The 17,317-nt window shown below is 39.1% G+C and overlaps 1 protein-coding gene across 1 annotated transcript; it reads right to left on the bottom strand.

Annotated features, from left to right (window-relative positions):
- Positions 1-2,711: 2,711 nt before the first annotated feature.
- LOC122094795 (nucleolin 2-like) lies at positions 2,712-10,727 on the bottom strand. Its single transcript, XM_042665394.1, has 8 exons — positions 10,533-10,727; positions 9,850-10,137; positions 5,107-5,970; positions 4,859-4,916; positions 4,573-4,634; positions 4,376-4,482; positions 4,203-4,290; positions 2,712-3,672 (listed from the first exon to the last, which is right to left on the bottom strand). Exons 1-8 carry the CDS (start codon positions 10,725-10,727, stop codon positions 3,337-3,339), a joined length of 1,998 nt encoding a protein of 665 aa, XP_042521328.1. The 3' UTR covers positions 2,712-3,336.
- Between the last annotated feature and the right edge of the window lie 6,590 nt (positions 10,728-17,317).

The following is a 17,317-nucleotide window of genomic DNA, read 5'->3' on the forward strand; positions in this document are numbered from 1 at the left end:
TTAGGGTTTCCCCTTTCCTAGGAGGAGTCTTCCTTGAGTCTACCTCCTTTCCTTTTAGAGTCCTACTCTGATACGTCCTACCCCTTCGTGGGGGATATTCTCTTCACGCGGTTGACGTGGTAGAGTCCTGGCAGCCTCTATCAGGTGGGTGACACTTGTCCAAGTTGGCAACGCGTGTCCTTTCCCTACTGGACAGTCAATTTGGCCGTATCAACTGTGGATCTCACAAGCTCCTCCTAAGGTAATTCAAGAAACCAAGGAATAAACTTATTATTATTATTTTTTTTTTATGATTATCTTCAGTGACCTACTCTCTAGAAGGAAAGAAGACATGGTGAGTAGTAAGTACTTGCAGATTCTTATATATATATATATATATATATATATATATTTTATTATTTTTTAATTAGTACCAATCTTTTTCAAGATTAGAACATGTTGAGATGATATTAGGAATTATTATATTTTGGGACTCTTTTCTAATAGTTAAGGTTTGAGTTCCCTATTGGAACTCTTTCCAAAATATCTGCAATTGAGTTTCATATCTTTTTTTAACTTGCTTGCTGTCCAAGATCTTCGTAATATGTAATATATATACTCTCCATCGGTTGAGGATGAATATACAGCAATTGATTAAAAACATTATTTTCTGTATAACTTGATCTGCACATGATACTAATATTTTCTTTGAAGTTCACCCATCTTCTTCTTTGTGTCAAGGATCAAACAACAAAAGCTACTTTTCTTTTCTGGACAGAGAAAAGGCAGCCTCTAGACACTTCAGTCTCCTCCAAATCCTTCACCATCTGGCATATTGTTGAGTGCACCACATGGATGGCACCATCGTCTTGATCATCCTCATGAGCACATTCTCCTTCACATTGTCATGTCAATAAATATCATAACATCTAGGGTTTCCAACAATCCTATTAGCTTGTTCACAACAAGTCTCTTGATTACCTTGGTCGATATCATAACCATAAAATGAAATGGAATTTCATTCCACCCCTTGTGTTTTCTTAGGGTACAACCCCTCCCAGTCTGATTATCATATTGATATTGGCTAAGACCAATACCATGCTCTATATTGTGAACTTAAATCATTCTCCCTGTCTGAGATTTGACCGCATGAGTCAATCCAATGAATTGAGAGTAGGGGCCTCAGAAGAGACATTCCTTGTGCACATGTGGGTGTGAGATCAATCTCAGTCGTATTAAATCTGGTCGTTGAATTTATCCCCAAGGCATCTTGGGGTTGTTCAGTTATACCCCCACTGATTTCCCAATGGTGTGAAAAGAACATGCACAATTAAAACATAGTGTGGCAAAATAGGATGACTTGAAGAGATTACTCCTCAAGAAATGATGTGGCAAAGAAAGATAACCTTGCTAGGAGACGAGGGAAATAAAGAGAGGGGAGGTTAATTTTAAATCAAATTTGAAAACTAAGTTTTTTATAATCATTATATGAAAAAAAAAATTTTTGAGGTATTTTAGAATACCTTTTTGAGGAGATTTTCCATGTGGTGGGACAATGCCAATACCAATACTTGAACCTCGGTTGTTTTACGACACAAGTTGGTTTCAACCGTTTCAGCAGCCGAAGATGTTGGTGGCAGTATCTCATAAAACATTAAACTTTTTTACACTTATGAACTTTTTTACTCAAGAAAAACAAGTATTCAATTTCGGATCCTATAGAAAATAAAAATATGCTGCTTATTTGTCACATGTTCAACCCTTAAAAATTATTACATTTTGTCGTCGATGGAGGGATTGCCAGGTTGCCCACGTATATTAGGATCTCTCATCCCAAACCTATGGGTGTAAAGTAGGAAGTGCCTCATGATACTTATATAAAGGCCCACAGTTAGAAAGGAGAAAAAATACTACAGATTTTAGGAGGGAAGTATGTGGTCATTAATGTGTCAAGTCATTTAAGTCTTCATTTCTTCGTCTTCTACCATGGCTGCTTCCACAATGGCTCTATTCTCTCCCCCTCTGGCCGAAAAGGTTGTGAAGCTAAGCCCATTCACCTCTGAGCTTCTCGGCAGAGGGGTGTCGCTGACTCACTATGAAGAGGACCAGTACACCCAACCTCGTCTCATTCAGTTGCCCTTAATACGGCCCTGATCATTTCAAGTACATGGTCCCCTTATCCAGTAAGCCTCAATCCTACATGATCTGAGAAATTCTCCACTGACTATAACTGAAGAATACAAGGAGATCCTTATTCCGCCATTGTGAAAGGAAAGATTTGGTGAAACTTGTTGAAGATAAAATTGATTGGTAACGGAATGAAAGAAGATCATAAAAGAAGCACAGGTGATTTACAGAATTTATTTCAATATCATAATAAAAACATGGGAAAAAACTAGGCACACCACCTGTTTATAGCAAGCTCTCTCCCTCACTCCCCCTACAAAATGCCCCTCCTGCATGGAACCCCGTCCACACCCCATTGGTGTCACCTGCTAGCTTACCATGTGGTGTGCCTATCCCTCTCCCTAAAAATATATTGAGAGAAGAAATAAAAGAAAGATCGACATTTCTTGTGTAATCTTCTATATAATGGTGCATTACGATAGGAGGAGCTTAAGATAACTTGCACAATCAAAGCCAAAATGCAGAAAAACTATAAGGACCTTAAGATTCGCACGAGTCTTCCTTCAACAATAATTCTGAAAGCTTGGAGAGAGAAAAAGCAGATATGAAGTCGGAAAAAGAAAATTGATGTTTTACTGACACAAGATGTAAAGAAATATACAGGATGAGAAATAAGTGCAACAGACACCATCAGAGTGAACTTTTGTAATTTTATTCTGCTTCATTTTGTTTTCTTTTTTTCCCCCTAGGCGAGTGCAAATAACACCTTAACTGAAGTTTAAAGATTACCTATGGACAAAGGCAAGCAGCAAAAGCCTCCAAAGCCCAGGATAGCACTTCTCTCCATATTCACATATTTCTTTCTACACAAATAGCATCATTTCTCCCCGCAAAAAGGCACTTGGGTGACAAAAGAAGAATTAAGGAAACTGTCACAGCCTTCCACTCCTTTCCTTCAATGTCCACTGTGCCCTCATCCCCGAAAAAACAGAAAACAAAATAAAAGAAGTTTTAAACCCCCCCCCTTTCACCCAATCCCCTTCAAAGTGACCACCAAATCAGATCATGCTTGTCAATGTGGCAGTCACAGAAATCGAAACCAGTATAATTCTTCCCAGCAACTGATTTTGATGATATAAGGCTTCAGATAATTGTCATCGGATTTTGGCTTGTTATTATGGAAATGAACATTCTGAATGTAATCAGGCAGCCAGGAAAAAAACTGATAAATTAAGCAGGAGCAGGGGCAGAATTTCCTTCTGGCTTATTAGGTCCTGTACGAATGTAGGTGAGACTCCGGGCAGCAGATGGAACATTGTTGTTGGTGAGTGTGGATCCATGCTGGACACTTGCACTGCCCTCCCCACCTGTTGTGGATTGGGAATCTCTCTTCCACTGCAAGCTCCGGGCACCAGATTTGATTGGGGGACGAGCCCTGAATGCACCTGGGATGCCCCTTGGAAAAGGAACTCTCGCAAGCCTAGCAGCAAATGGTGATGCTCGGGGCATGCGAGGCCAAGTCATCATAGAAGCAGTTTCTTGACTGGCAGAGCCTCTCTTGACAACCTGCAAGAAGAAAAGATAAAATTTAGCTTGCTCAGCATGCAACAAGATGTTGGAAAATAAAAATGTCCAGGGATGCCTTCACACTAATGCGACCACCAGGTCACAATGGAGACCACCATGTCAGATCATATCTAGATGATGCACAGTGGTCCAACATAGCACACTTCAAATATTTCTTAGAATGTTAAACAAAAAAAAAAATTGTTTCTTAGAACGAAGAATCATTCATGAGCTTTCTAGGAATGTTCATAATAATCTACGATCAATTGAAGTGGTTCAATTTACCCATTTGTCTGCTGATCATAAAAATCCAGCAACCAGCTGGGTGGTCAGAATACAAGACTGGTAAGTTCTGGACATGCACAATTAACCCAACCCGACTATCGGAAGGACCCTCATCCCAAATGACCCTTTCAAACTTGCTAAAGAACAAGAAAATTCATCATCAACAATTAACACAACCATACTAAAATTTGCTGCAAAGGATCCAAACTACTACCACCAATTATATTCCTCGTCTGTTAGTATACCTTCAGAATGCGTGACATAAAGGAGGTGCCGTTCAGAGACAAAGCATTCTCAGCTGCTTCTTTGCGCATAAACTCCACATAGGCCGACCTGCTCAGTCGATGTTTTCAGCTACTATGTAAACAAAACAATCTGAAGTAAAAATATATCAGAAACAGTTCGTGTAGAAACCAACCCTTTTGGTTGCCCAGTTGCTGCATCAGTCACAATAACAACTTTTAGAATTTCCCCAAACTTATTGAAATGCCGGGAAAGAGCATCCTTGGTGGCTGCAAAATGAACCTACAAAAACCAACAGTAGCGCAGAACATCAGAAACAAGAAGGTACCTTTCCTATGCTGGTAAACTAAGGTTGGAGTCAAGATTTATTACATTGCTAACATAGATGGTCCTAGATTCAGCATCCTCCAAAGGACGACCTGTAGAACATGAACCTGCAAAATAGCAGGAAAAGCCGTTAGCTAACCAAAAACCAGAAGAAGATTCATAAACATACTAAGGAGACTATCATGTGATCAGGATTTTGTAATGAAGAAATCTATGATGAAAAACAAATAAATAGCGTGATCATAGAATGCACAGCTGTTATGTTGATTAGATAGCAGAAATGCAGACTTTGAAGATCAGCAGCTCCTGAAACAATGGAATCTATTCTTACCAGGGGGGGTAGACAGAGTCTTCAGAGACTCTCTCTGAGAATGTGTAATGGATGATTCCTGCCAATGATTGGGACATAAGCACCACATCAGTTATCCAGCACAAAGAGTAAGCACAAAAGAAGGAAATGAAGCTGCAATAGAAGTCCAAGTAGAAAAGGGATTAAGGACTCCTATTACATAATTCTGGCTTTCAGGTCAACATCAAATAATAATCAGATGACTAAACTCCATAACAATTTTAACTTACATGTTCATTACCAGCCACAATGTTGTTATTCTCCTTTGACAGCTGAGCACCAGGTTTCCCTGCAACCACCTGAGTCTCCTGAACAGCTTTACAGTTCTTGATTTCTGCGATCTCCCTTGGTTCCTGGTAATATGGTGGTTTCCATGTGTTTACATTCACAGAGATATTCACAATCTTACGAGATGTGTTTGTGATCGTATTAGGAGGAACCTGATCTTGCATCCATTTTTTCCTTGCAACCTCATCCTTGTTCTTGGCTACACTGTACTCCACCGTCAGCGATTCCCTCTCCTTCCCACTAGATGTGCCGGTCTGAGAAGCATCTCTGACTCCATGACCCACGACATTGATATCTTCATACCCATCATTATCAGATGCAGAATCGGAAGCCAATTCTGCTTCCCTGTCCAATAGTGCCGTATTCCCGTTGACTTCTTCATCATATTCATGTCTTCGAACATAATCTGAGTGAGTCAAGCCTGGAGTCTGATCAAAACCTGTTTCCATAATGTTTGATGACCTAAATTCTGGCAATTGGTCGGTCACCCGTGAAACGTCCATACTATGACCCAAACGGTCAAACACATTCCCCGAACATCTAACCTTAACTACATCTTCCGCAGCCTCCGCTGCAGCTTTGATTGCAGTTGCCATTGCATTTGGCACCCTTGCAACAGACTTTATTCTCTGAGGCTGCTCATCTGTTGATGAATCTACAGTTGCTGTAGAAACCACAGACCGAAGACGCTTTGAAGATGCCTCTGTTCTTAAATTTGATGGCCGTAAAGTACCCACTGCTTCTCTTACAGCAAATTGAAGCAGCCGACGAGAAGCATTAATAGATGGATAGGAAATTACCTCTCTCTGTCAGAAGTGCAGTAGAAGATTAGGGAAATTAAGAAGTAGCGTCATGGCACGCAGTCAATACTCACAGTTTCACTTTAACCAATAAGTAGAATATGCCAACTGGCTAACGAGTAAAACATTGTTGTTGCCCAAATCAAGGTATCCCCAAAAAACGGAAGTATTTTCACTTCTAAAATTGATAGTTTCACCTGGTAAGTTTATTGAGTTAAAAAAAGGTTACAATGGGCAGTTTGTGCAGTAATAAATAACAATATTTATTACTACATTCTTCACATGGTAAAATAAATGCATGTCCAATCATAGGAGATCTCCTTACCCAAATATCATCCCAATTGGATGATCTTAATCATTGAATGGGTGGACTTGTCTCGATCATCTAGAACAATCCAGTTAGAATTGAATTCCACTCATCAAGTTTGTAGGGACCACCAAGAGTGGCTAATTCTGACACCATAAAAAATCTAGAAGAGGCACTTTATTGAACACCCTAGCATAGGTGCCATCTAGCACATGGATAAGTAAGAAATATGAAACATTACAGTGCTAAACAAAATAATGTTCACCTGAAATTCAGTACATATTAATGGCATAAGCCACAAATTTCTTTTTATACTGGTGACCTTCCGAAACTGAACAAATAAATTACAAGTTCCACACAAAGCAACGCATTGTTTTAGTCAAGGGAGAGAGAGAGGCAGTAATGTAAAGAAGTTACTCATTAATCAGAGAAGTTGATGCTTTTCCTCCAAGTTCTAATAACTTGCACAAATAATTGGAGCCAAGGCAATTAATGTATCGAATGAGCCATCAGCTACGAGCAGAGCTGCATTGCAGATTTTCCCTTCAGCAGGGAAAGCCATTCCCCATCATAAATCCATTCTTCCCACAATTTTAAAGACGTGGATGCAACCCCAAAGCTTCATATATTGGATCTTCTTCGAGTTGCAAAAAAGGAGCAGACAGCCCCACTAGTGCTTTTCCTTCAACCATTCTACAAAACTCGCAGAGGAATGAGTTTTTCACAACAGCGGGAGAATTGGTGCAGAAGCACTTCCTTGGACTGGGCCGAAACTGTTTAAGAGTCCCAACTGAGGACCCGACCCGCCCGACTTGGGATTTTGGTCCAGAAGGATAACTAGATATTTATTTTCTTTCTTTACTCTCGTGTCTTTTCTATTCTTCTTCCTTTTTCTTCCTTCTTTATTCTCCTTCTCATCACTAGCTTCCTATTTAACCACGTTCTTTTTCTCTGGCATTTTGGTTAATACCAATATTCTCCTATTCTGGGTTTTGGCAATAGTTGCGGTCCAGCAAGTGTAGTTTGATATCTGTTGTGTTTGTTCTTCTCAGCCCCAATCCTGAGAACTAAATTTGATCCTCTTAGGTGACCTTAGCCTGAACTTCTTTACCGATGAAACTCTTCTTGCCGGAAAATTTCTACTTGGAATCGTATTGGGTTATGCTATAACCGCTGGGTACAGTTCAAGTCCTTAAACCTCTTTTAATCGCTTACTGCTTGGGTGTCCTTTAGCCAATTGCTAAGGGTCTGGACATGACGAACTCTCACTAGAAATTTCGGATTCAACCACGTGTGTAAGTTCTATCAACTTAATCGAAAAGGGTTGCCACTTTGTCGACCAAATGATAAAGACAACCCTCAAATTGTGGTTGTTTGAAACCTTTTTTATGGTTAGTTCCAAATTTACCCCACACCTTTAATTTGTTTACCCCCAACAAATAAATACATATATCCCGTCCACCAAGTAGCACCTTAACACATCTGATTATTTACCACAGTCACTCCTTTGCAACTTCAGTATAATCACAGAACCGCCATTATTTCAAGCATTTGAGTTATCTAGTGCTTGGGTGGCCCATAGCAAACCCAAATACCGTTTCCAAACCCAGGGATCGCATCAATTTTACTTTATTTTTATCAGTTAAATGTAAACACCTTATCATCCCGTCTAGTGAATGAGCAATGGCTTGCTTTTTTTTCCATCCTCTGAGGCAGTGTTTGAGGGTACGGGAGTTTCTGATCACTCTCCCATAATCCTTCAAATTAAGACTTACATCTCTGCAGGTCCCAACCTGTACTTCGATATGTGGGCTGATCATGTTGGACTTTTTCCACGTGGTCCGCAATGCCTGGGAGAGGCCAGTAGTATATTCCCATTCCCCTCTTGTGACTTTTTCTCTTAAGCTTGCCCTTAAAACTTGGAACAGATGCTCCTTGAGGTAACATCTCCTCCCCAGTGTATCGCTGAAGAGTTTATCTTGAGACTATCCAAAGTCGCCTCCAGGGTGATGTGGGGAATGTTTCTATGATTAAGGAGGAGAGATCCTTGTCCCTCAAGTTGTCTGATCTTATCCACATGGAAGGAAGTTTCTGCAGACAAAAATCTAGAGAGCCCAAAATTGACATTTTACGGAGTTCTTTAGTCTGACCTTATCTTGATCAAGTCCTATCTAAGGATGTCTTAGTATTCTTGCCTCCATCTCTTAGGAAGAGAAGATCCTTACTGCCATTAAAGCCATCAAAGTGAACAAGGTCCCTGGCCCTGACGGGTTCAATATGTTTCAACTCTGCATGGGAGATTATCAAGGTGGACCTTATTTGAGCTATTCGAACCTTCTTTTTGGACCCCAGCCACGTTAAAAAGGTAAATCAAACTTTCTTATGCCTTCTTTCTAAAAGGGAGGGTGCTTGTGATGTGGCTGACTTTCGTACTATCACTCTATGCAACCTATTATGTAAGTTTGTGACTAAGATATTAGCCAATCGGATGAAGAATATGGTGGCAGAGAAGCTTAGTATTAATCAGTCTGCATTTATTGAGGGTGTATTTCTGATAATATTCTACTTTGCACCGAGTTGATTAGGGGTTTGATAGAAAATCCCCACCCNGGTTTGACTACTGATTTGAGCCATGGCACAAGGTTTCATAGAATCCTTACTATTTTTTCGATCTAAATCGAATAGGTTTTACATGAAGAAGATTTTACTCAGTATGTTCTATTCAATACGGATAGGAGAAGAACTCGACTCTCTCTCTCTCTCTCTCTTATCTGGAAAAAATCTCGATGAGTGATAGGATTGCAAGAAATTGGAGTTCCCACAAGAAGACAATCACCAACACACCCTTCCACCAATGCAATGGTTAAAAAACAGTGTCAGGCTGCGTAATAAACACTAGCACCTCCTGTGTGTCTCTTTCCTCTTTTCTATGAAATAATATATGTACCCACTATTGTGGGAGCAGAGACACACACAAGGAGATGCTAACGTATGCTTACACAGCTAGACATACGGAGGCTCAATTCCTATTTTAAATTCAAATTATGAAATTACATTTCTAACTTCCACCACATCCACCAATTAGATGAGGGTGCTAGCCACAGGCCATGTTTTTACAACACTCTTGTATCTTACATGGATAGACATGTCTTTTAGATCATCTCCTCCTTTTCTCTTGTCTCAAATTTGTTGCAGGACTTTCATGGTTTGTTCATCTTTGTATTCTGAGCTAGGCCTGCTGGTGGGCTTCATGGGTTCTTCGATCTGAGGTAAGAAACCTGACAAATTTGCTAACTCGTTCACTGCTTTGATTGGATCAAAATCCTCTGTTTTTCTCATCCCTGTTTTTCCTTGTTTTGCTACCTGCAGAATACAACACGTGGACAACAGAGGATCCAACGGTCAAGGTTGGGTGGGGATTATTACATCCGGTGCGTTGGTCTTAAAATTGTCCACGTGTCGTGTTCTGCAGATAGAAAAACAAGGAAAAACAGAGGATTATTTTCCGCTTTGATAACCCCTTCAATACGTGCCACTATTTCAATCAATATTGAAGCTAGGGTAAGGAGAGGAACAACCTCCACCAGAGATACAATAGTAGGTGTTGAAATTGGGTTTTTCATCTCCTCAGAATTTTCTGCTACAGGTGATGATGATGGAGGTGGAGTACTGAGAAGGGTAGAGAGAGAATTTAAAACATTTTGGAGCTCTAGTAGAGCATCTTTCATCTCTCCAATTGACAAATCTATTTTGAAAGATCTCCTCATTGTCTTGATAGAAATAGCCAATTCTTTCAACACCCTTGAACAGTGGAAACTCAATTGGATGCAGGCATCACTGAGATGCTTCTTTACGAAGTCAGGTGCCTGTAGCTCAATAGCAATTCCAAAACAATTGTTACTGTTGTAAAGACTAGAGACTAAACTCTTGGTGAAGGGAAGGCAATAAATTGAGGTTTGGGTTGCCAAGAACTGAAGATATTTATAAATGGAAAAATATTATTACCAAGATTGGTGAACAAGGATATGAATGATAAATGTGTGTATATATATATATATATATAATATTATGTTGTTTTCGTGCTTTTTTTAAACACATTTGAAACAGAACACGTATGTGACATTCGGTATGTTTTTTTGCTTTTTTTGAATGAACCGGTAAAAAACACATTTCTTGATGTTATGAAAAATGAATTGGAAGTGGTTTTCAGAAAACAGAAATAAAATTGGGCGACAAAAAAGACCCAACATATAACCACCACCTCCTTCTCCTCCTCTCCCCCATCACACCACCTCCTCTTCCTCTCCTCCACGGCAAAAAATACTACCACCTCTTCCCCCACTTCCACCTCCCCCTCACCCCCATAATCACCAACACCATCACCCCCATCATCATCACCACCACCACCACCACCACCACCACCACCACCAGTGATCCTCTTCCTACTCACCCCCATATCACCTCTTCAATTGCCGCCTCCACCACCTCCATCACTTCTGTTTATTTGCTTTCCATATGTATTTCTGTTTTTTTTCTTTGTAGAGAGAATTTTTTTTTTTTTTTATTTGGGTTTTACCATACAATATTTTTTGTACAGAATATTCCAAATTAACATAAACACTAAAGGTATTTCGACTCAGAAAAACTAATTTGGAATATAAATGTTGCCATACACAAACCAAGAAGTTGTAACTTTACTTTTTTCCCCATTTTTAGTATAATACTCTTTTTTTATACCCATATAAACAAGAAGGTATTTACTCTTTTTTACTTCAGACTGCCCATATGGCATTCTGATCTCCAAAACCATCATATAAAGGCCTCACATAGTAATACATTGATACTAAGGTAAGTGCTATCGCTACCTTGAAAGAATGGATGACTTTTTTAGGATCTTCAACTCCTAATGCCCATGCTTTCTTGAGAAACATCCCCAGTTCCGATGAGCTCTCAGCAAGCAAACCTAAGAGTCCTTGCCAAGTTCTTTGGATAAGCCCCAATTCTGGAACCAGAAGCTTGGATGACCCATTGCTCGCCCTTACCTTCCACTGCAACCCACATGAAACTTCCATTACATTAACCATCTTGCACTCACAGCCACTCCAATAAGTTACATCAATCAAACCTAAAAGAGGGCCTGGCAAGATGGATATTTTGGGATACGGTTTTGATCTAACCAGATGAACTGCTCTGGTAAGGAAGGTAACGAAAGACTCCCCTTGTATCCTCAATGTTTGGTGGATACTTATATACAAATGGTACTTAATTGGCTACTTTGGTTTCTTTCAATAAAACAAAATAAAATAAGGAGGAAATGGGCCTGAGAACTCTTCATGGATGATGCTCTCATCAGTCAACTCGGGTCTTTTTTTTTTTTTTTTTTGATAATGAAATAATAATCGAGTATCCATGCAAAATAAGATCCTTCCTTCCTTGTTTTAGCTCCCCATGAGACCGTTGCCCAATGCCCAAGGCCTGGTGCCTCATGCAGCAAGACACACTTTTTAGTGAAGTAGCACAAAGAATGTGTCATATCGCATTCTCTATATAAGCATGTTTCATGCCACATATCGTATTTCTACTAAAAGAAAAATATAATATACACATCCTTTAGCCTGTGTTTGGTAGCCTAGAAAAGAAAAGAAAGTACAAAAATTGTACTTTTTCTTGGTTTAAGAAATTCTCTTTGTGCTTGGTATCTTGGGAATGATGAAGTTTTCTTTTGTTCAAAAAAAAAAAAAACGCGTACGGTGGTGGCCACTGGTGGTTTTAGAGATTTTAGTGCAGCCACGGTGCCTTTCTGATCCTTTCATGATAGGCGAACAACATCTTCTGCTTGTTGATCTTAATGTGAATTCCTCTTGAAGAGTGGAGGAGATTTTATCAGGAGGGGAGGGATATTATCATTTAGGAAGTGCTGATTGTTGTGGTCCTTCACGTGGTGATATGGAACCCACCTCTATGGTAGGGGGAAATATTGAAATTGTTTTGTGTGAGGAGTGCACTAAGGATGGAAGTGGTTCAGGAGAGAATCATAGATTGTATATGCTACCTGATGTCACTTGCATGAATAATGGTAGGATGGTGATTATGCAACATGATCTTGAAGATCAGGCAGCATCATTGTCGCATGAGGGGTTTATTCTAGTGGGGCGACGTACGGTGTCCCCTACGAGGGTCATTCCAACCTTGATGCGATGAAGTGCTCGTGTACAGGAGATTGCGGCGATTGATCATGCCTTGCAGGGATGGGAGACATCCCTCCCTGGTTGTTCCCCCACTTTGCAGTGATAGATGAAGGTTTTGTTATGGAATATAAAGGGTATCCGGAACAATAGGTCGAAAGCCTCGTTGAGAGCAGTGATTAAAGCTCAAAATCTTATGATCGTATGTATTGTGGAGCCAAAGGTGGTTCCTGAGAAATGCCCAAATAAATTCTTTGCTTCCATGGGTTATTTGGCTGATTTTATATCTACTTCCAAAATAGAGAGGGTTCCCAATATTTGGGTTTTGTAGAAGGAAGAGGTGTCAAGACTGGTGGTGGTGATGACTTCTGAGCAGCTTCTTTCTCTTTTTTTTGTGGTGGTGAATAATGCAAAATTTTTTCTTTCTGTCATCCATGCTAGTAGTTTCAAGGTGGAAAGGAGGCAGTTGTGGTGTGACCTATGCTTTATGGCAGGCTTGTCTATTCCTTGGTTGGTTCTAGGTGACTTTAATGCCACGCCCTTTGCTCATGAAAAGCATGGCCTTGGTTGATTCAGCTTGAGCTCTGCTAGTGAATTTGCGGCCATGGTGGATAAAACATCTTTGATTTCTCTCCCATCCTCAGGCTGCAAATTTACTTGGTCCAATAATCGTAGTGTGGGCAATGTTCGTGCGATTTTGGATCGCAGTCTATGTAACAAGAAGTGGATATTTTCTTTTCTAGACTGTTCTCAAAGGGTTTTATCGACCAGCTATTCAAACCACTGCCCGGTGATTGTTTCATGTGATGAAGTTCCCCGCCCTTATAATGTGCCTTTCCGTATGCAGAGATTTTGGGCAGACCATGAAGATTTTATTAGATGTGTTCGATCATCTTGGATCAAACCCTTTGGGGGAACTCCTTTGTTTGTGGTGGCTTCTAAATTATAGAGATTGAAGGGCCATTTAAAAATATGTGCCAAAATATTCTTTCTTTGATGCAAATGCTGAGGTTAATCGCACCAAGAAAAAAAAAAAAAAAAATTTCACTATAAGAGATGGCTATGACTATGCTCGATGAGTACTCCTTGCCTAATATTTTTGGGTTGAAGCTGTAAATACAACTTTTCATATATTATATATAATCATATTAAGACCCATGCTTCCTAAAACTCCATATGAACTGTACTATGGTAAATTACCTAAGGTTGATTACTTTAGAGTGTTTGGATGTAAGTGTTTCATCCTTAACACCAAAGACTATCATAAAAAATTTGGTGCAAAATCTGACGAATGAATATTCTTAGGATATTCTTCCAATAGTAGAGCATATAGAGTGTTTAATAAAAGATCTCTTGAAGAGGAGTCAATAAATGTCAGATTTGATGAATCCTTGCTAATACAAATATAAACCCCTAGTGGATGACAATGATGTTGTCATTGAAGAAATAAAGAAAAGAGAAGAAAAGAGAAACCTCAAGAAAAAGAAGAGATATTATCTAAAGAAATCATTCCTCACAAAGGTCATCCCTAGAGCCAGTAATAGGAGAACTTGAAGGAGTCCAAACAAGATCTAAAACTCAAGATATTTGCAACCATGCTGTATTTATTTGAAAAATTGAACGTAAAAACATTTAAGAAGCACTAAAAGATAGTGATTGGATAATAACCATGTAAGAAGAACTTCACCAATTTGAAAGAAACAAGGTTTGAAACTTGTCCCAAAACCCGGCCACCACACCATATTTGGTGCCAAGTAGGTCTTTCGAAACAAATTAGATGAAGATTGAAACATTATAAGAAACAAAGCTATATTAGTGGCTAAATGATATAATCAACAGGAAGGCATTAATTATGATGAAACATATGCCCCTATTGCTAGATTAGGATCCATTAGAATGTTACAAGCATTTGCATGCCATAAAAATTTTAAATATATCAAATGGATGTAAAAAGTGCATTTCTAAATGGCTTCATTTAAGAGGAAGTATATGTAGCTCAATACCTTGGTTTTGAAAATTCAAAGTTTCCAAACCATGTTTTCAAGCTTGAGAAATCCCTATATGAACTCAAACAAGCCCCTAGGGCTTAGAGCGATAATAATATTGTTATTGCTCCTTCATTTATTTTTATGTTGTTACTATAGTAATAATAATTTCTTTTGTATATCAATTTAAGTTGGACACAATATACCTTGATATTATTTATCATTCTTTGATTCAAAGGTCATTCCATCTGAATTGATTCCCAGGATCAAAGCACAACTTTTTCTTGAATCAACAAAAAAATTCTTGATAAATACATTTACAATTACAATTACAATACTAAAACAAAGATACTCGACCAACATTTCTGGAATGGAGGTCTCAAGTGGCTCTAGGGGTCTCGGGCTTGCCCTTTTTATTTTCTTTGTACTCTCATTTTGCTTTTAATAATATTCACATCTTTAGCAAAAAAACGATCTCCAAACCCTGGTATTATCGTATTCTTGGTGGGGAACCTCACCGATCTCCTAGGCGGGTCTAGTACTTACCGTATTCTTGGGTTGTTATACTTATCTAAAATAAATAAGTTAAATAATTATGGTGCATAAGAGAGTCGAACCTAGTACCTCCCACTTGCAAACTTAATTCCAATTAACAAGCTACAAATTCATATGTAAAAATATTTATATATATATATATATAATATTAAACATATTAATTTATTTTAAATTACATTCGTTGACTAAATAATGAATTTGAAAATGATAGCCCAATATAATTACCATTATACCTCTAGGGTGAAATTCTCGTTTTAACACTACAGTTATGACTAAGGGTTTTTGAAATTTGGAGTTTTACGTCCTCCCCACCTTATATAAATTTCGTCCTTCAAATTTGGTTGTATAACTCTCTTAAAGGTAATTTAACTTATACCCATTTATTCTTCTTGGAAAGTGAAACTGAAAGTAGGACAAATGTGAAAGGATTTCCTAACCTTCCGATTTTGATCCTGAACTAGTGGATTATGGGCCTCTATTTTCTTAGACTAACAAATTGGAAGTAAAAATTAAATACTTAAACGAAATAAAACATACCTCTATCTACAAACAGCTCAGGATTTTTGGCTCGCATATCCTATTCTCGCTCCCAAGATGCTTCTTCGATTGTATGATTTTTTCAAAGCACCTTGACTAGAGGTATCGATCGATTGCGAAGCACTTGCTCCTTCTGATCAAGAATTTGAATTGGACTCTCTTCAGAGGTCATATTCACTTTTAAGTCAAGTGGTTCATCGCTCAATATGTGTGAAGGATCATGAACATATTTCTTTAGCATTGATACATGGAATGTGTTGTGGATGTTCTTCATAGCAGGTGGGAGAGTTAACCTGTAAGCTAGGTTATCGACTCATTCTACAATCTCAAACGGGGCATGTGTGGCCGGGGCGATGTGGGACTAAAGTTTGTAGACCCTCACCGATCTCCCAAACCCCTAGTACTTATTGTATTCTTGGTAGGTATACCTCACCGATCTCCCAGGTGGATCTAGTACTTGTCATATTTCTTGGGTCGTTACACTTCCCCCCTTTTGGCATAAAGTCCCCGCTATGGCCCCACATGCTGTCGGGGTCTGCTTTGATATCAATTGTAACGCCCTGGCCCCATTAACATTGCATAATATTGTCTTCTTTGGCCCGTGGGCCTCAAGGCTTTGAAACACGTTGTGCCATGTTAAGGAGCCTAGAGGTTATTAATTAGTCCAGGAATCTCTCCCTCGGCGATGTGGGACTAAAGTTTGTAGACCCTCACCGATCTCCCAAACCCCCTGGTACTTACCGTATTCTTGGTGGAGACACCTCACCGATCTCCCAGGCTGGTCTAGTACTTGCCGTATTCTTAGGTCGTTACAATATTCCTAGAATAGGAATTAGCTGTGAGAATATGGATGAGGCTTCCGTGTTGTATTCCTAGAATAAGAACTAGCTATGAGAATGTGGGTAGGGCTTCCACGCTATATTACTCGAACAAGAATCAATTGTGGGAATACTGGCAGGGCTTCCACGCTATATTCCTAAAATAAGAACCTGCTACAGGAATGTGGGCAGAGCTTCAGCGCTACATCATGAAAATAAACAAGAATACAAATATTTAAGTAGTACTTCCGTACTATAATAATAAATAAAAAAACTAAAATTAACGATAAAAATTTAAGCAGTGCTTCCCACACTAACCTGAAATGGATGACACGAGCTTCCAAAACTAGAGCAAGGCTTCTATACTGGGGTGTTGAATTCAGCGAGATTTGGACCATTAGCTCTGAAATTTCCAAAACTTTTGCTCTCTCTCTCTCTCTCTCTCTCTCTCTCTCTCTCTCTCTCTCTCTCTCTCTGGCAGGGGTTTTGAAATAGGGATTCTTTCTCTTGGAATTTCCACTCTCTACATGGTGACCTCGGTCACCTATTTATAGCAAGGCATTCGTGAAAAACCCTTACAAGGAGATGGTAGAAAATACAACACATCTGGGTATTTTTTCTTTTCGTACAAGATGTCAACAAGATCGTATTTTCGAATAACCTATAATGAAACAGGAATCAAGCACATGCTAGGTTCGATTGTCATATTCTGGAAAAAAGTAGTAATGACCACTTTTGGTCACCCTCCCCGCATCATGTAACAATATTAGGCTGAACTCCTGACCAGTCTTACACTTAATTGTACTCCGCAAGTCTTGCATAAAAGCTTTAGGTTGGGATAATTGGGATTAGCCTGGATAGTCTAGACTTGTGCCAAAAATTCGATTTTTTAGTGAAAGAGAAAGGACATGTTTCATTACTGCCCATAATTCTTCATTGTCAAGAGGGGGACAAAGTTTGGTGTCG

The sequence above is a fragment of the Macadamia integrifolia genome, chromosome 12 (genome assembly GCF_013358625.1).
Source record: "Macadamia integrifolia cultivar HAES 741 chromosome 12, SCU_Mint_v3, whole genome shotgun sequence".
NCBI lineage: Eukaryota > Viridiplantae > Streptophyta > Magnoliopsida > Proteales > Proteaceae > Macadamia > Macadamia integrifolia.